The sequence below is a fragment of the Chiloscyllium plagiosum genome, unplaced genomic scaffold (genome assembly GCF_037043375.1).
Source record: "Chiloscyllium plagiosum isolate Xiang-an unplaced genomic scaffold, Cpla_swu_hap1 HiC_scaffold_10, whole genome shotgun sequence".
Classification (NCBI taxonomy): Eukaryota; Metazoa; Chordata; class Chondrichthyes; order Orectolobiformes; family Hemiscylliidae; genus Chiloscyllium; species Chiloscyllium plagiosum.
In genome coordinates, this window is record NW_028270148.1 from 98,295,335 (window position 1) to 98,320,567 (window position 25,233).

The 25,233-nt window shown below is 38.3% G+C and overlaps 1 protein-coding gene across 7 annotated transcripts in view; it reads left to right on the plus strand.

Moving 5' to 3' along the window:
- Positions 1–25,233, plus strand: part of stxbp5a (syntaxin binding protein 5a (tomosyn)) — a 243,691-nt gene that overhangs the window by 151,483 nt on the left and 66,975 nt on the right. For all 7 annotated transcript variants that reach the window (XM_043696459.2, XM_043696460.2, XM_043696462.2 and 4 more), the window contains exons 16-19: positions 457–632; positions 14,160–14,285; positions 17,162–17,313; positions 21,752–21,814. In XM_043696459.2, the coding sequence (XP_043552394.1) occupies positions 457–632; positions 14,160–14,285; positions 17,162–17,313; positions 21,752–21,814 (517 nt within the window). The remainder of the gene's footprint in view (positions 1–456; positions 633–14,159; positions 14,286–17,161; positions 17,314–21,751; positions 21,815–25,233) is intronic.

The following is a 25,233-nucleotide window of genomic DNA, read 5'->3' on the forward strand; positions in this document are numbered from 1 at the left end:
GCATTAAAGAAACCTAGCTAACCTGAAATATTTGTGGGTCTGTAAACTAGCATAGTAATTTTCTATCAGGAGTTGACATAACTCAGCAGTTATGTATTTAGGATTATATTTAAGCCTTGAAGCTTGCTGGATCCAAGTCCACAAGTTGAGAGCCCAGAATTAGTCCATTTAGATGTCATTGTGAACTCTACTGTTCTTAACTGAAACTGTGCTGTTACCTTTCGTCGTGTTGCCTCAAAAGCTACATTCCAGTATTACAAAATGATGTAATCATCCTTATTCTTTACAGCTCTGTACATTACTGTTTTATCAGGTTAAACAGTTGGAACGAAAACTCAGTTAGTTGAATTTAGATAAGAACCATCTTGCTTCTGTTAAATAAGTTCCTGGAAATTTAGTGAGTAGATTACTACTGTGAAATAGAGAAATGCCTTCTCTTTCTTCTCTCTGCTACAGATGCTCGAAATACGATTGCTTTATGAAATAAATGATCTAGACTCACCAGAAACCGATCAAATACCTTTGGGAGCACCATGCCAGGGGCCAAACTCTCAGACTGCAAATTCTCAGTCTCATCCCTCTACAAGCAGCAGCTCATCTGATGGTCTTCGTGATAACGTGCCCTGTTTAAAGTAGGTATTGATCAGGAAGTCCTGAAATGTTTACAGCCTTACTGCAAATTCATCACTTTTGAGTGTAATTGCTGATGTAATATGGGAAATGCAAAACATTGTGATAAATGGCCATCTTCCTCTTGCTGTCACTCTCCACTGTTCTGTGATATTGTTTGAGGGCACTTGGAATAAATTCCTTTTTGCTTTAGTGCCATAGATTAATTTTAGTCCCATTTGAGACCAGATGGAGCCCCAGTTTTGCATTTCGTTTGAAACTGGATGCTTCTGATGCTGGAGTGTCAGTCTGGAATTTTGTCATGAAGTTTTAGGTTGAAACTGAAACTCCGTGATCTGACTCCCATTAAAGAGTGCTTCAAGAATGCTGTGGATAATGCACAGTCAAAATAGTATGGATTGTATAATGTGCCAAAGGTGTCAAAGAACAAATTGATGTGATTGTATCAGTCACAGCACTAACCTACATAACCTTTCATCTGTTGTCAGGTGAATTTGACTGTACATGCTCATTGTGTTCACCATGTTTTAGCTTGGCTCAGTTGATTGTGCTCTTGCCCCTTGAGTTGGGCTGTAGGGAGAAGTCCCACTCCAGCAATGTAACCTAGCCTAAGTTGTCAATAAAATAACAGTACTGCATTGTCAGAGGTACTGTCTTAAGTAGAGGCAGTCATTGCCAAAAAAATTAATTAATCTCATTTGTTGTTTGAGCTTTGCTATGTGTAAATATTGCTTCTAACAATGACTACACTTGAGTAATGACAGGTTTATAAAGCCCTTGGGGGCATATTCAAAATGTGTAACGTACTGCCGAGTACAAGTTCTCAACAATTTAAACTTTCCTTTTATTTCTTATGAAATATACAATCAATTAATTTTCATAATGTCAATTTCAAAAGGTACTAATTCCTCAGTAGAAAAACCTAATTTCAAGGATTCAACTTTCAACCTCAATAATGTCTATTTATATAATTTTTCTAAAATGGTAATCAGCATGCATTTCTGAAACAATTTTTGACATATAGCCATTGCTGGAGTAGAAGACCAAAAATTTGCATGAACTAGTGATAACAAGTATCTTCATGTTCGAAAAACAGGCGGGGAGGTTATGTCAGGAATGAGCGTTTTATTGCTGAAAAGAGACAAGTTGTTAATTTTTTTTGTCCTGCATGCATTAGGCAAATGTAAGAATGTTGATTGTCAAGCTATCATTCGACCAAAGCTTGATTGGCAAATTGACTCTGATTAGTTAAGGTCTAGAGAAAAGACGGGGGAACTTTAGGGTCTGCATACTTCCTGGTAATTGAAAGACCACAAGACTTGAACATATTCTTTCTATTTGCAGAGTTTGAGTTTCTGCATATGAAGGTATGTCACTTCCAGCAAACCTAAATGAGCCATGTTAAGAGCTCAGTTGCTTATCTTAAGTTGTTTGTGTAGCTATTAGCTCACTCAGGATTGTTCAAGAAGTTCAGTTGCTGAGTCACATCTAACAGTAAATGTCTATTGGACTTCTGAGAGTAATAAGGTACCTTGTGTGCACACGACAGGATTTATCATCATGGCTTACTGCATTCACACACAAACTGTCAGAGATGCACAAAAGTAATGCCCCTTTATGTCCTATTTTAGCATTAACCATTTCTGCACAGCATGGCCAAATAGTGGAGTGAGTTACTACAGCCTGTTCAGTGAGTCTTCCACTTACACTGTGAAGGGATACTTTGCTAAGGCTAGGTGCAATATATAGATTGATAACAATGTTTTGTTTTGCCTGTTGGCGAGGTGATGATGACATACTGGTAATATTACTGGATTAATAATTCAAAGCCCCAGTCTGATGCCTGAGCGTGGGTTGAAATGCCACCATGACAGTTGATGGAATTTCCATTTGATTAATGTATCTGAATTGAAAATTGGTTTCATACTGACTATGAGCTATCAATTATCCTAAAAACCCATCTGGTTTACTGGTGCCCTTTATTGAAAGAAATCTGTCAGCTACATGTCTCCAGAACTAGAATAATGTGGTTCATTCTTAAGCATCTGTTAAAGTAGCCTTGCAAGTTGTTCAGTTCAAGGGCAACAGGTACTGGGTAAGAAATGCTGGACCATGTCAGTGACGTCCATATAGAGTCATAGAGAGGTATAGCATGGAAACAGACCCATCAGTCCAACACTTCCATGCTGATCAGATATCCTAAATAAATCTAGTCCCGTTTGCCAGCATTTGGCGCATATCCCTCCGAAAATCTTACTATTCATATATCCATCGGGTTGCCTTTAAAATCAAAGAATGCCTTAAGTGTGGAAGCAGGCCATTGGGCCCAACAAGTCCACACTGACCCTCTGAAGAATAGCCCATCCGGACCCATTTCCTTACTACTCTATGTTTACTCCTGACTATGCCCGTAACCTACACATCCCTGAACACTATAGGCAATTTAGCTTCGCCAATTCACCTAACCTGCTCATTTTGACTGTGGGAGGAAACTGGAGCACCTGGAGGAAATCCATGCTGACGCTGGGAGAATGTGCAAGCACCACACACAGTTGCCAGAAGCTGGAATCGACTGTGGGTCCTTGGCACTGAGACAGCAGTGCCAGACACCATGCTGCCCCTTGTAATTGTACCAGCCTCCACCACTTCCAGTGGCAGCTTATTCCTTACACATACCACGTGTGAAAAAGTTGCCCATTAGGTCCCTTTTAAATCTTAAACCTGTGCCTTCTAGTTTTGGACTCCTCCACCCCAGGCAAAAGACCTTTTTTTTTCTCTCTCTCCATACCCCTCATGATTTTATAAACCTCTATAAGGTCACCCTCAGCCTCTGACTCCAGGGAAAACAGACCCAGCCTATTCAGAGTCTCCCTCTACTTCAAATCCTCCAACCCTGGAAACATTCTTGTAAATCTTTTCTGAACCTTTTCAGGTTTAACATCCTTCTTATAGCAGAGAGACTAGAATTGCACACAATAATGCAAAAGTGGCTTAACTAAGGACCTTAGCGTTTAGTGTGTAAGTCCTGCCATGATTTGCCATTCCAAAATGTAGCACATCACATTTATGTAAATTAAACTACATCTGCTATTCCTTGGCTCATTGGCCCATCTGATCTATGAAACAGTTTTTTATAAATTGAGTATTCTGCTGAAGGAAGTCATCAACATTTGTGCCACATCACTATTATTATGATCCCAGTTGATTGTAATCCTGGACAGATCAGAGCCCAGAACGAAACTTGGCTTGACAGGTCATGTGTGCTATTTGTGCAGTTTGATTACCAGGGTGCTCAGTCACTGAACATATTCACTCGAGGTTGCCTATGTACTTTTTTTAGCAAAACCACGTAAGATTATTACACAGAAGAGAAAAAGCTATGTGACAATTTTGAAAGATCTTATCTTAGACCATATTAAAGAAAAGTTCAACCCTTTTTTTCTAAGCAATATCTTGTACAGACACTTGACTCCAGTGAAATATCAATCCTATTATAATTCTTTGGTTTCTTCATTATCTGACGAGATGGCAAGCACTTTCTTTTAGACTTTTTGCGCATTCACCAGATGTGATTCAACTTATTCCTATCTCTCCCCAAGATTTACAGACACTAGTGAACTCTCTGTACATTAAGAAGAGTGCTGTTGATGTGAGCAGCTAAACCGTTTAAGACAGTTTTTCAGTTCTGGGAACCTTGAAGTGGCTTTCTAAATCCTGGAGCTCACAGCTGAAGTTAACCTTCTGCTGGTATGACTCTTAAGTGTTTATAAAGTTGAACTTTTAACATTTAACACTTCACTATTTCAACTTAAGTTGCATGCTTTTTTTGGAATAATTGGTTTGAACGTCTTCACATGCTGCTCAAAGATTGCCTTTCTGTCCTTTGTAAAATAAAAGGACGTAATAGTGGTGAAAGTGAGGGCTGCAGATGCTGGAGATCAGAGCTGAAAATGTGTTGCTGGAAATAAGACCAGAAATAAGACCAAACATCCATTTACTTTAGAATCCAAATTCCTAAATATTAACTTTCTTCGCACTCTTTCATGGTGGTCTAGACAAGCTATTATTTTCCGAATATATATTCATTTAGTTTACCAACTTGGCAAGTAATTAAGGTTATAGAATGTTATCCTTTATTATTGAGAAGGATTGGAAATAAAAATAATATTAAGCTTCTGTTATACAGGGCATTGAGATTGGATCTCAAATACTTAGTGTAGTTTTGACCGAAGGAAGGATGTATATGTGTTAGAGACTTATTTTCATATTTGGGAGTGAGCAGATTTCTTAGGAACGGTTGGACAGACTGCGCTTGCTTCCATTGAAATTTAGAAGAGTCGAGTGACTTAATTGAAGTGTGTAAGATCATGGAAATCTTAAACATGGATATGAAAAGAAATTCCTCTTTTGGGTGAGTCCAGAGTTGTTTAAAAATTAGGAGTCACCTTTTTAGTGTATGGAGCAGAAGTATTTTGAAGGTTGAACCTCCGAAGACAGTAGAAGTGGTACCAGTAAATGCAACAATATATTGATTACTTTGAATAATCAGAATCTTAAGGTTACTGGAGAGATAACAATGTGGAATTCAAAACATAAACCAATTGATCACAATCTTTTTGAATGGCAGAGCAGACTTGAGTGGCCAGATGTCATAGTGTACTCCTAATTCACATGTTCATGTATGTTTAAGTTCAGTTTTAATGACATGTCCAACACTCACTAACATTTTCATGTTTTTGATGGAATGATGAGCCCTAACCACCTATCTTTGCATGTTTCTGATACATTGATATTTGTTCTATCTTTTAATCTTCAATCATGCATATAGATTTCTTTTCACACCTTTTAGCACGTTTCATCTTGTGTTCCATTCATTTTTGAGAAGGAGCTGTCTAAAGTGCCTCTCTTCTTCATTCGGTTAAGAAATTGACTTATGGGTTCTTCACAACAGACTATGGCAAACATAACCTTCACTTCAGTACACAGGTTGGTTCTGTACAGCTCCACATACTACGAGAATAGTTTTATTAGAAGTAATGTAAATGCAGCCTTACAAGCTCAATGCAGACAGAGTGCAGCAAAACTGTTCTCTAGGATAGTGCCTAGCCCTGTTACATCATGGTTTCCTATGTATAATGCAAATTTGTAAATTGACCAAACAGCTGTTGCTTTTGGATCTATGAAAAGTGCCTCATGTTTCCCTGAACAATTCTGACTGTACACGTAGCTATGTTGTCTTAAGTTGGTTGTTTGCTAATCAGGGTTACTAGTCATTTACAGATGCTGGAAGCAACATACATTCAAGTATAAGGACTCTTACTTTGTGAATGAGATTGTAGAGTCCTAATTTCATATTTGCCCTGCTTAATATTATTTCTATTTAATTTTTATTCTTTGGGGCCTGTTTTTTCACTTTCCATTACAATTCTTTTAGTGCCATTTGCATGCGTTACCAATGTTCATTACATTGCACATGAATGCCTTGTACTGCAGTGCTTACACCCCAGATACTGGACATATATATTCTGATTATGGGCAAGGGACACCAAATTGTCCACCTGGCCTCTTACTCCCCAGTTTAGAGTCATAGAGATGCACAGCACCGAAACAAACCCTTCAGTCCAACTTGTCCATGCCGACCAGATATCCCAACCCAATCTAGTCCCACCTGCCAGCACCCAGCCCATATCCCTACAACCCCTTCCTGTTCATATATCCATTCAGGTGCCTTTTAAATGTTGCAGTTGTACTAGCCCTACACTACTTCCTCTGGCAGCTCATTCCATACATGTACCACCATCTGTGTGAAAAGGTTGCTCCTTAGGTCTTTTTTTTAATATCTTTCCCCTCTCACCCAAAACCTATGCCCACTAGTCCTGGACTCCCCTCTCTTTCCCCCCCCCCCGCCACAGTGAAAAGACTTTTGACTATTTACCCTATTCATGCCCCTCATGATTTTATAAGCCTCTGTAAGGTCACCCCTCAGCCTCCGACCCTCCAAGGAAAACAGCCCTAGCATATTCAACCTCTCCAAATCCTCCAACCCTGGCAACAGTTTGTTCTTTTAGTATCCAGATCTGGTTTTTCCTTTGGTTCTGACTTTGCTCCTGGGTCCTTGCCTTCCTCCTGAATTTGTACTGAAATCCTGGACTCCAACTAATAGCAGATGTTTGTCTGCGTAGGTAGCTCTGGGAGTCCAACTGCATTAACCACCTTCTGCCACTAGATGGAGCCTGCCTAATCTATAATACTATTATATAACATAAATTATTTCTTTTATATTTTTAAATTTTGTTTTTTGATTTGCCAATGTAAGGACTTAACCATTTAATGTATAGGTGGCATTGTATGTTAACTTGGAGGATGAAGGTATAATATTTCAATTTTTTTTCTCTTCTAAAGAAGGCTGTACAGAACCAAACTGTCTAGTTTTAACATTGATTTCTATTGTTATCACAGATTCACTTAAAGTATTTTCACTTAGTCATGATTGTTGGAAATGCATCTCAAGTTGCAAGTGTAATTGAAAAAGCACACTAGTCTTGAATATGCAGGATGTCCTTACTTACAATTGTTTTGAATTGTCTGAAAGCATGGGAGTCTGTAGTTCCTATTTGCTTTCTTCGTAGTAACAACTTGGTCAATCAAGATTAACTTGACCTTTTATGCACTTTTTCTCCTGTGGTATTGTTGTGATCATTAAAACTTTGGGATTCACGTCTGTCTTGAGTGTAAGGTGGAAAGATTCAGCAACATGACTTTTGTTTTAGAAATTATGATGAAGATTCCTGATATATTAATATTACTTCAATATTTGGGTACTTAGATGGACACAAGCATGGATAAATTTGTTTGATTTGTATTTCTGTATTGTATGATAAGGCAAAGACATGGTTTTGGTTTAGGTTTTACGTTCTGAGTGTGCTTTTGGGTTGTCTGGAAATTTGTTTATATGAATTTAAATAAGACTTTAAAAATACCTTAAGGTAGGTAGTTCATTGCTTTAAAACTAAGGGTAGGGGGAGGGCTGTTGCTGAGCAGCAATATGTGCTATGACAATGTTTCCTCTTAATGATTAGGATCTTAGGATTTGATAAAGAACAAAATTGCATAGACACTAGCTTTGGCTCAACCACCTACTTGTTTATTAAAATAAACCACCTGATACCCTCAAATACCTCTAAAGTAGTTTAAAATATCAACACCTTGATTACTTTTAATAATTTAAAACCCTCCACAATTCAGCCTTAGCTCCCACCTGAAGCTCGAAAACTTACTAGAAAAAGCCTTGACATGAAAAAATACAGGCACAACTCTACATCTGAGCCCCAACAGCAATCAATTCAGACCCAAACCACCTGGATTTGTTTATTTCTTTCAAATGTTTTAAACCTTTAACAACATCTCTAATTTGGCTGATAATATACAATCCTCTTTCTGTTGTGAATTGCAAATGAACCAGATTGATAGTCCCTGAACTTTCTTCCAGTTACAATAAAGTTCTTTCATTTTTGCCTCTTGTTATAATCATTCATACCAAACATATCACAATCGCATTAAACGCATCTTAATTGTCCACACTATTCTTCATGTCTAATAGCTAATCATCTTTAGTGTATCGTACTATTAGTTCAAATGAGTATGACGAGTGAAACAAGCAATTATTTTCCATTGGAAAACTAATTCAGAGAACATGATCGGATCGCAAAGTTCTCAACATCTCTCCTCCTGTTTAGAAATAGCTCTGCAAACAACATTTGGCTTTGAGAATCTTTCTCCCCAACACCGTCTTTCTCCCCACCCCCACCCACCACCACCAAAAGTATCAAGTGTATTAACAGCCAGATTTCAATACTAATGATCAATCTCTTGATTGCATCAGGCAATGCAAGAAATGGCATTTTTCAAGTAAACAGGATCCCATGAAAGCAGTCAGACAATGTTGAATTCCGTTTGAGTATTGTCTTTACTTAATGTCTGAACTTCATAAGTTCATAAGATATAGGATCAGAGTTAGATCATTCAGCCCATCGGGTCTGCTCCACCATTCGATCATGGCTGATGTGTTCCTCACTCCCATTTTCCTGCCTTCTCTCCATATCCCCTCGACCATTACCAATTTAAAATCTGTCTAGCTCTTCCTTAAATTTACTCACTGTCCTAGTATCTGCCACACTTTGGGATAGTGAATTTCACAGATTCTCAATCCCTTGGGAGAAAAAGTTTCTCCTCCACTCTGGTTTAAATTTGCTACCCCTTATCCTAAGACTATGACCTCTCGCCCTAGAATGCTCCACAAGTGGAAGCAGTTGCTTCACGTCTATTTTATCCACACCTTTTATCATCTTGAATATCTCAATTTGATCTCCCCTCATTCTTCTAAATTCCAGAGGGTATACGCCTAAACTGTTCGATGTCTTTTCATATGACTGACCCTTCATCTCTGAAATCAATCTAGTAAACCTCCTCTGAACTGCTTCCAATGCCACTACATCTTTCCTCAAATAAGGGGACCAAAACTCTGCAATACTCCAGGTGTGGTCTCGCCAATACCTTGTATAGTTGCAACAATACTTCCTTACCTTTACATTCTATTCCTTTAGCTAAAAAAAAGCCAACATTCCATTCACTTTCTTTATTATCTACTGTACCTGCGTCTTGGTTTTCTGTGACTCATGAACCAGTACACCTAGATCATTCTGTGCTGAGCACCCCAAAAGTTTCCCTATTAAGATCATGGATCAAAATAAAAGGGAAGGTAACCTAAGTGCATGGTCTCTCACTTACCCACGTTAAACTCCATCTGCCACATAATGGCCCACTCTCCTAACCTATTTATATATATATTTGTAAGGGTCTTGTTTCCTCACTACTGCATGGTCCACCTTTCTGCTTGTATTGAGAGGGTTGGCATTTATTTCATAATACTACTAAAAATGGTTTTTGGGGTTTTTTAATGTTCTATAATTTTTCTAATTGGAGGGTATTCTGATTCCACAAATGCAAGGAAAGAGAAACCGGTTCTTTGCGTCATTAAAAACTGAATTATTCAGAAGGTCAGTGAGAACGCATGCTCTTTCCCTGAGACAAGCAGGTCATTCAGAGAGAAAAGGGCCAATATTATCAGCAGTGCAGTTTAGCAGGCTGTAAAACAGCCATGGCTGAAGAATAGAAGTCCTAAGCAGCTTAGAAGTTAGTGGAAGATAAGTTCCAGAAGCAGTGGGTTTTAAATATAACTTCCCAAAGTGGTGTTGGGGTCAGGTCCCAAGCTGAAATTTTAGTGCCCAGCTCTGATGTAGCAAACAATGTCATTTGGCTCCGACCAGGTTGTAACAGCTGTGCTGCAGCTCTAACTGGCCTTTGTGGTTATGGTCCCCTAAACTGTTCCCACTGAAGATTTGTGACACTTTGAAAGCCTCAATATGGGATCAGAATGGGAACCGTTTGCAAAGCACTTCAAGTTTTCAGAGAGGAAAATGTCTTATAAGACTGTTATTTAAAGAACATGCAAAAAAACAAGTCCATTGTATTAGAACTTTATTTAAAGGTTTAAGTGACGTCAACGAAAGAAGATTGCATCGAGTGAATACAAAAGTTTGCCAGAAAGAAACCAATTATAGCTGTGACCACTGAGCAAGTAATTTTCAAATGGAAACAGGCTGACCTCCAAGGCTCGAGTATCTGTAAGGTTGTTGAGGGTTAAGAAGTTGAAACTTTATTTCTGACATTTGTAATAAGACCATTTCAGAGTTCTTACACAGAGTAAAATAGTTTGTTTTTTATCCTTTTTGTGTGTAATAAATTGTTCTTTTGTTTAAGTATATTGACAGCTGCTTGTGAGTATGTTTAGTGACTGAACTCTACACCAAACAAATTGCTTATATAAAACTTCTAGTCTATCCAGCCATATTTCTCAGAAATCTGACTCATCCAGCCATCAGCTGGGAACATAATATTCTCTGCAACCAAGCAGCTACAGAATTGTAATGCTTTGGCAGCTGGAGGTATGATCCCCAGTGGAGCACTTAAATTCAGAAGGGAGGCATCATATTTCATGTGAGCAAATGGTTTAATTTAAGGTTGATTGATGTGTTATGTAAATCATTGGCATGAATCTGTGACCCAGAATTTCCTGAAAATTGTGCCATAGTATTGTTACACTATGGGCTTAGTGCAAAAATTTCTGAAAAGACCAACCTCTATTTTGTGCTAACTGTCATGCCACACCATAGTTGTTTGTGCTGTGTTCACTGAAAACATGCCATAGCCTTTAGAACTTGCTGTTTATATAATGTAGGTATTCAGACCTCACCACTGATCATTAACATATAACTCAAATTATACCATTTTCTTAAGAGTTGTGATGAATTTCTTTGAAAAGAGGTTAATCCTTCAAGTCTAAATGAGAGTCCATTAAAACTCTGCAAGCCACTCCTCCATTCAAACTGTCAATGGTCAGTAACGTACTGGAATGGAATTACCTTAATTGTCAAATATAGGAATGCTGGGGGATGTCATATTTTTGCATAGGTTAGTTATGGGCATTGGATTTGAGTTGAAAGGATATCAGAAACAAAGTTTGATTTGTGAGTTATCATATTCCATTTGAGTTTTAATAAGATTATAAATTATAATGGATAATATAACTAAATGTGCAAAAATTGGTCACTGCATTGCAAAGAGAAAACAAATTCCCATTGCCCTCAGCAGTTAAGATGGATTTCAAATCAAATTTCACTGTTAATGTAATAGTTTAATTGTGTTAGGTAACTGATATAAATCCAAGCTAGTCACATGGCTTCCAATGCCAGCCTCTTGAGTTTTCCGTTACCTTTAATTTCCTTTTCCAGTAATTAACTGTACATAGTGTGCTGATAATATTCGAGCTTTGGGTTAGATGCATCCAATCTATTTCCATGTTTATTGATCAAAATGGAATGAGTTTAGATAAATTAATAAATGTTTTTGCATTTCCTTAGTGCAGCATCTGTTTTCAGGGATATCAATTGAGATGTAATCTATGTATCATTTGACATTTTTTTTAAAAGGCTTGAAGTGAATTTATCTCCAGTAAACAATGTTTTGCCAACATTTGCATTTCTATATGTTGTAACACTGCTCAACTTGCATGCGCAAAATGTAATCTAACTGATTTATTTACTGTAAAATATTTTTGTAGTATTGATTTTGAAAAGTTATTAGTGTTGTCTTTGCTGAAAAGGCCAGCATTTATTACTATGCTTTCAGAAGGTTTGATACAGCTGTTTGATCATCACAAAGAGAAATTAGTTAACTATGTTGGCGCGTGACTGGAGTAACATATATACAAGTAAAAATGCCAAGTTTATATCCTTATGGGGATGTGTGAACTCACTGAACTTTACTTCAATTCAACAGCATTAAAATCTCTTTTGCTTCCAGTTTTTTTTTAACTACAGGTTTTGAGAACTCAGTTTAAATTCTCAAACTGGTTTCTCTGTTCCTTAGATTATTAGTACAGGCTAGAATGCCTCATGCATACTTGCAACGCAAAACTTAATGGTAGAGCATGTCATCTCAAGACAGTCAAAAAGAAAATAGCTGCAAGGATATCTTGAAGGTTTCACTTAAGAGTCAAAGTAGATATCAAAACTCCTGAGAGACTTGCTGTACTGTCATGTCAATTGACATGCGACCTATGCACCATCTGACAATATTTTTCAGAAGGTTTTAAATTAATTTATCTCCTGTAAACAACATTTTAACAAATAAGAAATGTGCAGCCCCTTTTCAAAACAAGCTCCTATTAGAGGTAGTAAAAATAAGAGGTGGAAATCTCAAGGCAGTATTGCTTCCAAAGCATTCATCTGTGGTAGCCTGCTATTTACACAAGAATATTAATATCGACCTTGGCATCATCCATGTACCCAGTGGAACACTGTCAAGCATCCCACATCATAAATATGGCCATCTGCCCCTCAAATGAAGTAGTGTTCAGGCTTTTGGATTATTAGGCCGGAAGCATAGCCAATATTGCACCCGAGATGCAGATTGATCAAGGGCTAACTTTTCACATTTAACAAAGAAGAATCACCTTTTGAATTACTGAATTGTTTCTTTGAAATTAAAAAAAGTGTTCAACTAATTCATATACTGCTTGCATTGCCCTCTCTGGTACAGTACTACAGAGTAGTCTTCATGCAATTTATACTTGGAAACCAAATTTGCCATTAGATTGTTTGAAAATGTAGCTGAACCAGAAAGGGCCTCAAATACAAAAGCAAAGACTGTGAAGGTTGGAAATCTGAAACAAACACACTGCTGAGAAATTCACCAGGTTTGAAAGCATCCATGCAGATAGAAACATTTTGAATCTGGTATGTCTCTTCAGAGCTAAAGTTCAGACCTGCTGTGGGGTTTCTCCAGCATTGCCTTAAGTTCTAAACCCCAGTTGACACTGAAATGACCTCCATTCAGTAATATGATAGGATTTCTTCATTTGCCATTTTAACCTGACCAGAACGCACTCATCTCAAAGACAATTAGCAATGGCACTTGGGTGTGGTCAGGTTCAGATGTGTGAACTATCTCACCCACACATTGACCCATCAGCTTGAGAGGAGAACAAGAATATTGGTGAGCAAATTCAAACTTTCCTGTTTAGTTATTGTGATTTGAAGGTGGTTTCTTTTGTTGTGGTTCTGTTCACCGAGCTGGAAGTTTTTGTTGCAAACGTTTCATCCCCTGGCTAGGCGACATCATCAGTGCTTGGGAGCCTCCTGCGAAGCGCTTCTTTGATGTATCCTCCGGTGTTTATAGTGGTCTGTCCCTGCCGCTTCCAGTTGTCAGTTTCAGCTGTCCGCTGTAGTGGTTGATTTATTGGGTCCAGGTCGATGTGTTTGTTGATGGAGTTTGTGGATGATGTAGTAGTGTACAAAGTACCATGCAAGGACTGCACAAAACACTATATAGGACAAACAGGAAGACAGCTAACAATCCGCATACATGAACATCAACTAGCCACGAAACGACACGACCAGCTATCTTCAGTAGCCACACACGCAGACAACAAGCAACATGAATTCGACTGGGACAACACTACTATCATAGGGCAAGCCAGACAGAGAACAGCCAGGGAATTCCTAGAGGCATGGCATTCATCCACAAACTCCATCAACAAACACATCGACCTGGACCCAATATACCAACCACTACAGCGGACAGCTGAAACTGACAACTGGAAGCGGCAGGGACAGACCACTATAAACACCGGAGGAAACATCAAAGAAGCGCTTCGCAGGAGGCTCCCAAGCACTGATGATGTCGCCTAGCCAGGGGATGAAACGTTTGCAACAAAAACTTCCAGCTCGGCGAACAGAACCACAACAACGAGCACCTGAGCTACAAATCTTCGCACAAACTTTGGTTTCTTTTCATGGAATGGTCATTGGATTTAATTTACAAGCGATGTAAGACAGTAATTATGCTCAATGCAATTTGTGCAACCTTTAAAGGCATCTTATTAATCAAATATGTTTTATCTTCTCTAGAATTAGAAGTACTCCATTAAAACAAGGGGCAGGCTATCAAGCTGAAGTGGTAATTCAATTGGTTTGGGTTAATGGCGAACCTCCACAGCAGATCAGCAGCCTGGCAGTGAATTCATCGTATGGACTGTAAGTACCTGTCTTTCTGTTACTAAATCTCTTGATCATCTATGTGCAATAAACTGCATGGTACCTTCCTTCTGTAGGTTAAAATTTAATATTACATTATTGCTGAATATGCTTCCTGCTTTGGGTCCATTAGATCTCAAGTTAACTTTTGTTTCAAATCAACTTTTCTGTTTCTGAATGAGGTGAGACTAGGTACTAATCTGTTCATTCCCAATATTCTGATTTCCTGCCAGAGACTGTAGCCACCATATTGGCCAAGTTCATCTGGATGTTCTCACTGTAGTTATCACCCACCTTTTCTTATACTGTGCTCTTTCTGACCCTGTGTCTACATTTTCAAAGCCCTCTTAATTTTCCTCTACTTGCTTGATGTTTGTTTGTCCTGTAAATCACATGCAATAGCTTCCCTTCCTACCTTTATGTCATTGCTTTTGAAGTCATGGGGATCCATCAGTGACCCCTTCCTCTTTCTCACTTGCAGCAACTTCATCCAAAAACAATCCATCGTATTTTGCATGTTCTGAGATAACATCCAACTTGATCTCACGAGCACATTTCATCCCTTCTGCTGCCTCTAATTTGTTCCAGCTTACCTGACTTATTAAGCAAGAGGGTGAAATGTTAACGGACTAGCCGAGAATTCAGGTGAGGGTACAGTCAGATCAGCCATAATCTTATTGAATGGTGGAGCAGACTTGAGCTGAATAGCTTACCCTTTCAAATTTGCATGTTTGTGTGACACCAAGGATTACGTGGGCTCCATTTACAGCACTGAAGCCATTGTCTTCAATCCCCACCCCTATCTCAGTTCCATAACTTCTAGCTCCATCCTTCTACATGATCACTTTGAAGCTGAGCCTAATAGTTGGTAATCTATCTGACCCGGAGGTCAGCATTTGACCCCATTGACCATGCCACCAGTGATGCCTGTTTTCATCTCATTGACATTGCCTGTTTTTTATTTGTTCCTGGGATCTGTGTGTTGCTGACAAGGCCAGCATTTGTTACCTAGCTTAATTACTCTTCAGAAAATGTTAGTGAATGAGCCATAGCAGCCCATTTGGTGTAGGTTCATGCAATTGACTTGGGAGTGCAGGATAAGGATGAAACTTGCAGGAGGTGGTATTTCTCTGTTCCCCTTCTAGGTGATGGAAATGAGCAAGAGGTGATGTTTAAAGAGCTTTCATGAGCACACCTTGCAGATGTGCTTACTGCTGTCTCTGCATCAGATGGAGTGAGTTAATATTTAAGATGATGGATGGATGGCTGAGGAGGTGGTCTGTTTTGTTCTGGATGCTGTCCAGCTTCCTGAGTGGTAAGCCACACTCACCCAGGCCATTGAAGAGTATTTCAACATGTTCCTGATGTGTGCCAAGTAGGTTGTGCTCAGGCTTTGGAATGTGAGAACAAGAGGTGAGTTACATTCCTAAGAATTCAAAGCTCAGGCATGTTTTTCCAGTTTATAATATTTATATAACTAGTTCAGTTCAATATCTGAGCGTAGGTAACTTCCCAGAATATAGATGCTGAGGTTTCAATGATGGTAATGTGGTTAAACCTCAAGGGGAGATGTTTGAATTTAGAGTCGGGTATTGCCTGTCACTTGTGTGGCTTGAATTAACTTCCTGAATCTCTGAGGGTGTAATACCAAGGGTAGTCGTATGGGGTCAATCAATGAGATTATGACTGATCTGTGATGTAATTCTAACTGGCAATGTATTTCACTATTTCACATGCCCTCCCTCTCCTCTTCTGGTCCTTGCCCCTTACTCGTTCACTCCCTGTCTCCCTCACCCACTCCTCCTTTAAGACTCTTCTCAAAATCTACCTTTGGACCAAGTTTGGGTTCAGTTTCCCTTTCTGATGGGCGTATTGACCCAGTTGCTGTGCTCCAGAAACCCAGTGCATCTGTGTAAAGTCCAAAGCAAATTTCCCGAATGTATGCTATTGACATTCATTACAGACAATCAACTCATCCAAATTCCTATTTAAACTAGGGATGAATAACTTTTTCATAGCTTTCCATTGACTTCAATTTTTCGAGATTTCTTTTGTGTTTTTGGTGAAATACTGTATTGCTGTGTAGGATGCTCACTTACCAGCTCTGATACACCTTTTACTTTCTGTCTAAGGCTGTAATCAGTTGTGATCCTGGTAAAACTCAGTATTGGTTAGCAAATTATTGTTCAGTGCATTCAGTTGGCACAATCGATTACACTTTTCCATCATCTTTGCTAATGTTGAAGCTAGGAGATGGACTGGTGATTGGCCAGATTGGATTTGTGCTAGTTTTTTGTGGGTGACGTGCATCTGGACAATTGTCTAATGGTGCTCGGAGCTAGTTCTGGAGCACCAATTTTCAGGATGGCAATCAGTATGTTATTGAGGTTTGTAATACTACTTGTTTCCAGTCCTCTCAGCCAATTTTTGAGATCATGTGAGTGAGATATTTTGGCTGAAGACTGATTTTTCTAATGGTGGGGACCTGAGGAAAAGGCTGAATTATCAACTTCCCACAGGTGACTGAAGGAACCTTTGGCTGGATATGGCCAGAGTGCAGGGCATGGATCCAATCCATTTTTTGTGGCGTCACTTGTGCGCTAACTTCTTCAGCTTGGCACCTACATTTTCTTTAAGGATGCCTGATTCTAAAGATGGCATGTTCTGAACTCCTTCTGAAGCACAAATGGTTTGGTGGTGATCAAACAAGGGGTATATGTTAGAATATATTCAGTTGTTTTTAGCCAACTATCTGTAGGTTGCAGATGTGCATTCACTTGAAACGCTGGATTTTCAAGGAAGGAAGCAGGCTTTGAGTGTTTAGGATTTTCTAGTGCACAGAAGGTATTGTATTAATAATGCATTTTTCTTTTTAGTTTGGTGTTTGGAAACTGTAATGGCATTGCAATGGTTGATTACATTCAGAAAACTGTACTACTAAATCTGGGCACGATTGAACTATATGGATCAAATGATCCTTATCAGAGGCAACCAAAGTCCCCACGCAAAACACGACAAACTTCAGGAGGTAAGCACTGCTGTTTTACTTGTATATCATCTGCTAGAGCTAAGGTAAACATGATGTGCTCAGTAGACTTAGGCACAATCTTCGTAAGAAACCTGTGTGTAAAAGCTTTAATTAGGCAGAGTCCCAATACAGGGAACTGATTATCTAGACTCGAGCATTGTAAGACAGCATGAAATGCTGAGCCACAATCGTCACTGCTATGAAAGAAAGGTTTTATTTAAAGGGAGCATTACCATCAGTCTGAGTTCGTAGAATGTCTGCTTTTCATTAGTTGCTGGGATAAAACAGTATTTGGTTTTGCAAGCTGTTGAATAGTATCTCTCAACTTCTCATGAAAGACGCTTACTAAAATTGGAACAAATAGTTCTGTGTAAGGAAATGGGCAGTGTGAACTTGTTCATTGACTGTTAGGAGATAAGTGAGATGTCCCAGGATTGTAGCTGGGTTGCTAAGATTCTGGTAGTCAGACTTTGATCTACAAGCAATTAAAAATTGAGAGAGGTGGATGCATATAAACAAAGTGGAGTTAAGGTCTCAATTACATTACTGTGATTGTATCATACATTAGGTCTCAGAGGGCAGATGGACAATTCCTGCTGTGATTTCTTACATTATTTCTAATCTGCATATGAGTTGGAATCAAAGTGTGGCATCCCTTTGCGCTATATTATTCTATGATACCAAACAAATAGTTAAACTCTAATGTTAAGGAAAAGCAGTAAAATAATGAAAACATTCGTTCTGATGTATGAGAATTTGATTATTGCACAAATCAGTGGCTGATGTAATTCAATGTAAAAATGCGAATATATCGACAAGGAGCCAGAACACAGATTTTGAAGTCAACGACTTCGCAATCTGTATAATTCGAAAGAAACAGCTAATGATGAAACACGAAGTGATGTGTAACTGCACATAGTTTAACATTTATAATTGCTGTAAAGGAGGAATGAATGCAATGACTAAAACGTTGAACTGTATAATTGGGTTAACTAATATAAAGAAGATATATGATGTAAAGACTGGACATCCTATTTACAGACGTGTTGAGTACTGAGTTTACATTGCGTCAACAAGAGAAAATCATCTCAATTTTTATTTAAATACCAAGAGTATAAGCACAGGTACAACTAAAGACATTACAGACGTTCTCCTATAACGCGCATTTTATTAATGCGTATTTGCTATAACACGATTGACAAATTGGGGACACCGTTTCTAAAGCGCAAACTTTAAAACGTATATTATTTATAGAAGTGATTCCAGCTCCATTAGTTTAAATGTTGCTGCTACAACATGATTTTCTTATACACAGGAATGCACAACAACAGAACTACCATGTTTTAGCAGAACTGACTATTTTATAAATTAAATTTTAATTTACTAAACAATATAAAGGTAACAGGACAACTGCATGAATGTGGATGCCTAAATGATCTAAGGTAAAGCTGTCAGCAGTTTGATGAATTCCAACTCAGAATTATGATCTAAATGCAGAGTTGCAGACACTGCGATACATTAGGTCGGTATGACTGAGAGTGATTTGGTATAGGAATCCAGAAAGTAGATGTGGAGGAGCCTTAACTCTTGCAATTGTCTAACAGGATTGAGGAATTGCAGCCTGTAACTGGATCTAATGATCTACGTCCCAAAGTGCTGAAAGCAGTCCTAATAAGAGACGGTGAATGCATTGGTATTCATCTTCCAAAATTCTGTAGACTTTGAAGTGGTTTCTGCAGATTGGAAAATAGCATATATAAATATACTTAAGAAAGGAGAAAGAGATAAAATGAGGAATTTACAGGTTGGGTGGCCTTATATCAATAGTAGGAAACATGTTAGAATCTATTACAAAGATGTGAAAACTGAACATTTAGAAAATCATAGTAAGATTGGACAAGGTCAACTTGGATTTCTGAAAGGGAAATCATGTTTGACCAACCTGTTGGAGTTTATTTGGGAGGGTATGTATCTTGCAGAATACAAGAGGTAAACCAGTCATTGTAGTGTTGAATTAGTATGTGTGGATAAGGTCTCAAGCGGGAAGTTAGTAAGGCAATGGGATTGGGAAGAATAATATACTGGCATGTGTTGACAGTGAAGGGACAGAAAACCGTTGAAATCAACAGAACATTCTCAGGTTGGCTGGCTGTAGCTTGTGGGTACTGCACATTTAAGAACTGGGCTTCAATTTAATTTTGTAAAATGGCCAGGCAATTCTGAAATCCTCTGAACCACCTCGTATTAATTCCGTTTTATACTCACCATTATAATTCAGTAAATTTTAATTCTATAATAGGTTTAATGCTCTCATTAAGAAGGAAAGAGTTAACTGACAAGATTAATACACAGCTACAGCTTGTAGGGCCTCAGGTGTTTTTTTTCTCCAACACATGCTGCACTGTTCTGAATAACTATTAACATATTTGTCTTCAAGCCTTAAGTTCTACTTTAGAATGTGGTTTTCCGAAGTGTCATACGTTTTGGTTTGTGGTCACCAAAAAGTTATATGGAAATAGATCCCGCTTATGTCTGATTTTAGTTTATTTGCGAATTGCCGTTTCTTCTGCTGTGTTCTCCGTTTTAGTCTGAAGCTTTATCACAGCCAAAAGGTTATTTTGGTGTAGCTTTTTTTTTCCATTACATCCTAAGGTGTGCTGATGGTGACTTCTTGCGTGGTTTTTCAAGTTTATAATCTGAGTCTGTGAAAATACTGCATTCTTCATATCTCAATAAGTTATCTTGTGCTGATAAAAATTTGTTTTTTGTATTTGGAATTTTATTATATGTTTAGTTGTCAAAATCATTATCAACCTGCAAGAACCCTTTTTTAAATCCTTGTACTTATGATAATTTGTGAAGATTAGTCTGCCACAGCTACTAGCGTTGGTTGCATAATACTAGTCGATACTCTTGACTAGCTTTGTATCAGTAGCTGCTGTATAAGAGGGTACTTGGGTTAAGCAAGTTGAGTTTTTTTTTTGAGATCTGCCACTGTAGCTCCAGTGGAGAATGTACCACTTAGGAGAATTGAATGTTACCATTTGCTTGTTCCCTGTCTGTCAAGGCATCAACCAAGTGGTGACAGATTCCAGGTTTGGCCCATAATCACCAACCATTTAATTATGTCTCCATTGGGATCCATCCCTTACAGAACAAGGATGGATTTTTTTTTAAGAAGGCACAACGTTAAATACAGTGGATGCCCCACAAGATTTAAGAATTCAAGTGCATAGTGCTTTTAAAATGCCACAAACAAGTGCAGAAAATAATCCAGAAGGTTAATGGAATGTTGGCCTTCATATCTAAAGTGTGCTGGAGTACAAGGATGCAAACGTTATGTTGTAGTTACACTTAATCCTGGTTTGACCCCACATACAATACTGTGAGCAGATCTGGGCACCATATCTTCGGAAGGATGTTTTGCCCCTGGAGAGGGTTCAATGCAAGTTTACAAGGATAATATCTGGATTTCAGGGGTTAAGGGAAGATTAAACAAATTCTGCTTTTATTCTGTAGAATTTAGAAGATTATGTTCAAGTCAAAGGAAAGACAAGGTAGATAAAAATAAATTTCCACTGGTTGAAGATCTACAACCAGAGGCACAGTCTAAGAGTTTGGATCAGACCATTCAGGAAGAATGTTAGAAGGCATTTCTATTCAGAGTGTAGTGGCAGTTTGGAACGCACTTCCTCAAATGGCAGTTGATTGATGCTAATTCTGAGACACAAATTTTTATTGCGCAAGGGTATCCAGGGATATGGGCTCAAGGGGGGGATATGGGCTCAAGGCAGGGATATGGAGTCAGGCCACAGGTCAGCCATGACCTTGTTGAGTGGTGGAGCAGGCTCAAGGGGCTAAGGGTCTACTCATTCTATTTCTCTGTTCATATAAATGGAGAATTATCATGCCAAAGAGAGATTTTAGCTGAATTAACGTTCAGGAAGAATTGCCTTGAATGGGGAAAAACAATTTACCTCTAAATACATTAAAAATCTCATTGATGTCTCTTCCTGTCATACATTCATGCACCAGTGTGTTCTTGCTGTACACAATGCAGGCTTAAGAATAAACAAAACTCCTATTTCAGTTGAGGGCTTTCAAAAATTTTGGTCCAGTAAAATTTTGAGATCTTTTCCAAGAGATGTAATAGGCATGTGAATCCCCTCTAGCTTTTGTGATTAGCTTCCATCTCAAAGCAAGATGTTATTTAAGTGTTGATGTTGTGGTGCTTGGCTATCCCATTAATTCACATACAACTTCTGATTCTCAATGACCCAAACCTTTACAGAGTAACTTTACTCTTTTGTTAAACTGTTTTTTTTTGTCTGATTAGGATTTTGAGCAACTTGAGATGTTTCTCTGTATTAAAGGAGTTAATAAATGCAAATTCAAACCTTCTCAGTATATTCTTTCTGATAGTGATTTTCTTTGCTAGGTCTCTGTGATATTAACGAGGGTTCAACAAATCTAGATGACCGCTGCAAGTCTCCCACATCAGGTAAATGTGTCCATGAGTTCTGGGGTTTTGTTTTCAAGATGATGAATTAATTGAAAAAGTGGTACTTGTATTTATACAAATGAATATGCAGAGTAGCAAAGTGTAGTGAACAGACACTGGATGTATTTGTTAGAATCTAGTTGTGCATACAGGTAAGGATGCATTCTTTTAAAGAATACCTTATCAGGCAACATTTCCACAGTGCAGAGGTGCGAAGTAATGTGAAAATAAATGGCAGAATTCTAGCTTCATGTCATTTCATGCTGAGGTGAATGCAGTTTTTTGCCAAGAAATTCTAGACAAGTCCAAGTGACCATTTTCCTGGATTAATCATGAGATTCTGTGGCTCTGATAGTGCTATCCCCCGACCCCATGTAAACAAGACACCAGCGATAGTTTGAACCTCCTTACAATACATGACAAAGCAGTTACTTTCCCAGTAAGGTACAGAAAGGAGGCAGGAAATGTGGAGGAAAAGAGCAAGACAAAGGTAATAAGGGGGCAATATGCCTCAGGTTTTGAAGTGACATCACAATATTAGAATAATATACTGTACCAAGTGGTTCAACTGATGTTTTGACATAGTGCTGTTGTGGAAAAAAGAAACTAAATGTGGCCTTTTAATTAGAGATCTTTTTAAATACAAAAGCTATTAAACCAACAATGTTTTGTACAGTAATGAAAGCAGAAAAAGCTGGATAAACTCAACAGGACGGACAGCAATTGTTTGGGAGAGAAAGACAGTTAATATTTCCAAGTTCAAAATGACACATCAGAACTGAAGAGTAGAACTATTGTACTCAATGTTAACACTTTTTCTCTTTCCACAGATGCAGAGAAACTGAATTTCTCCAGCATTTTCTTTTCAATTTCAGGTTTCCATTATCCACGATGCTTGGTTTTATTTACATTTTTTGTCAAATACCTTGCCATTGATAATTCTACGAATGATGATCTGTGGTTCTGTTTTTGTCTATAGTTTGCATCTATTAGTTTTAGTCATAAATTGCAAGAAACTAGTCAAAAATTAGCTGTGATCTCATTTCTGTAGTTCAAAGTTATTGTGTGTGTAAACAGTTTTCTTCCAGAATTCTGAACCAGCAAATCGGTGAACATTTCTGTAATGCTTCAGATCCAGTTATTTTTCAGTTTTATCTGCTGAGTAATAAAGCTACCTTGTTTAGAATCAGTAAAAGTAGATTGTGAGTGAAATGTTCTTTCGACCATACGTGGGGCAGGCTGGACATAAAGTCAACCCAGTGTATTTTACTGCAAAGCAAGCAAAGTCAATTTACAGGTGCAACTTCTCTTTATAAAAGTCGGCTGATTTATACAGCAAAATGCAATGAATAGAAGGAATTAACATGTGTAAAATCAATTCTAGACACTTAATGAGCTAATAAAGGAATTAGGTGATTTTCTCAATTCGGACTGAAGAGAGTCGTATCAATATATGCAGCTGTTAATGTATTGTGCCTGTGAATGTCTGGCCTTCTGTAAACCAATGGTGTCCAGCTGTCATAAAAATGGAAAATGCAGGAAATACTCAGCAGGTCTGTAGAGAGAAATAAATTTAACCTTTTTGAATCTGATACATTTCATCACAATTTGGAAACTGTTATGATTAGGTTTTGAATAGGGGGTGAGTAGGGAAGAGATTTAAAAAAGGGCAGATGTTTGCTGTTGTACACTGCGATGAAAAGGTGTCAAGGAAGAAGGGGAGTGTGTTCTTGGAGATGGAGGGTTCCACCAAGGATTCACAGAGGCAGTGTTCCCTTCAGAAAGTAGAAAGGGATTAGCAAGGTTCCAGCATGTGCTGCAATTTCTTTTTACTCCAGAGTGGCTTCTGGCTGCTGTTTTACTAGGATTTATCATGCACTGCTAAGTTCTAAACTTCACGTTATTGTTTTTCTTTGGTCATCCTTTTTCTGTTTGAAAATAACTTTGTTGTAAACAATAATGATTGTTTGGACTTGATGCAGCAGAGTGTTCCTGTCTGCATAGCCGGTTCTACAACTCCAAAATATTTTTTTTTTTTAAAATGTACTTCATCCATGTCATGTTGCATGTTGGTGTTCTCATGGGATTTGAATTATGTTAAATCAGCAATGATGATGATGGCTGCCTTTCTCTGGGAGTAGTCTAAGTTTCCTGTGCACAGCAGTCCATCAGCTGAGGGGGACGGGGTAAATAGCATTGTGGAATTATGAACTAGTTGGGAACATATGAACAGGAGTAATCCTTTCAGCCAATCAAGTCTGCCCTGCCATTCAATTTGATCATGTTTGATCAAACACTTCCATGACGTTTACTCATCCTATTCCCCATAACCCAAGTGCATCATGGTAAGCAGAAATCTATCAGTCTTTATTGTAAACATACTCAAAAACTGAGTTTTCACAATCGCCTGTGGAAAAGAATTCCAAAACCTCTCTGCCGCTGGGCAACATAATTTCTCCTCATCTTTGCCCCAAATGGCACCCCTTATTTTTAAATTGTGCCCCTGTTTTAGACTCCATAGTTAGAAGAAGCCTTTTATCTGCATCTACCCTGTCTTTACCTTTCAAGTGTTTTGTAGGACAGTCCCTTCATCCCAGCAACAAGCATGGTGGACCTTTTGTTTCTCTCCCTTGATGGCTATGGTATCTTCCTAAGACAAGGCCACCAAAACAGTTAGACCTGGGAAGCTCTAGGATTGCATTGTAGCTTAGTTGCAATCGCCAATTGCGAATGCTACTACCATGCGAGCCTCCACTAAGTTCCAGTTTTTTTAAAGAAATAACAACATTTTGACATCAGCTCATTTTTGTTTTGTAACTATCCTGTAAAATAGCTGGTATTCTGTAAGTTGGGTGAAGCAAATTTTAAATTTGCTGAGATATGTACTGATAATTGTTAGGAAGAGCTGAATCCCAAAAAGGACAATTAATTTCATATAGTTTATCCAAATTCCCAAAAAAATGAAGTACTTTCAGTGAGAATTATTTACAATCAGAATCCAGTAGTAATTGGTCCTTATGTCAAATTTTTTTAATCCATTCATGGGTTATGCGTGTCATTGACCTGATCTGCATTTGTTACCTATTCCTAATTGACCAGAGGGCAGTTGAGATTCAATCATATTGTTGCAGGTCTGAAGTCACAGGTAGTCCAGAACAGGTAAGGACACCAGATTTCCTTCCTTAAAGGACATTCGTGAACCAGATGGATTTGTCTGACAATCAGCAGTAGTTTCATGGTCATCATGAGACTCTTAATTCGAGATTTTTATTCAATTCCGATTGCAACGCCTGTCATGTCAGGATTCAAACCGGATCTCCAGCACATTGCTTGGGTTGTGGATTAATAGTCTCATTATAATACCATGAGGCCATTGCCTTTAGAATAGGTGATAGCTCTGTGCAAAATGAAAAGGGAAC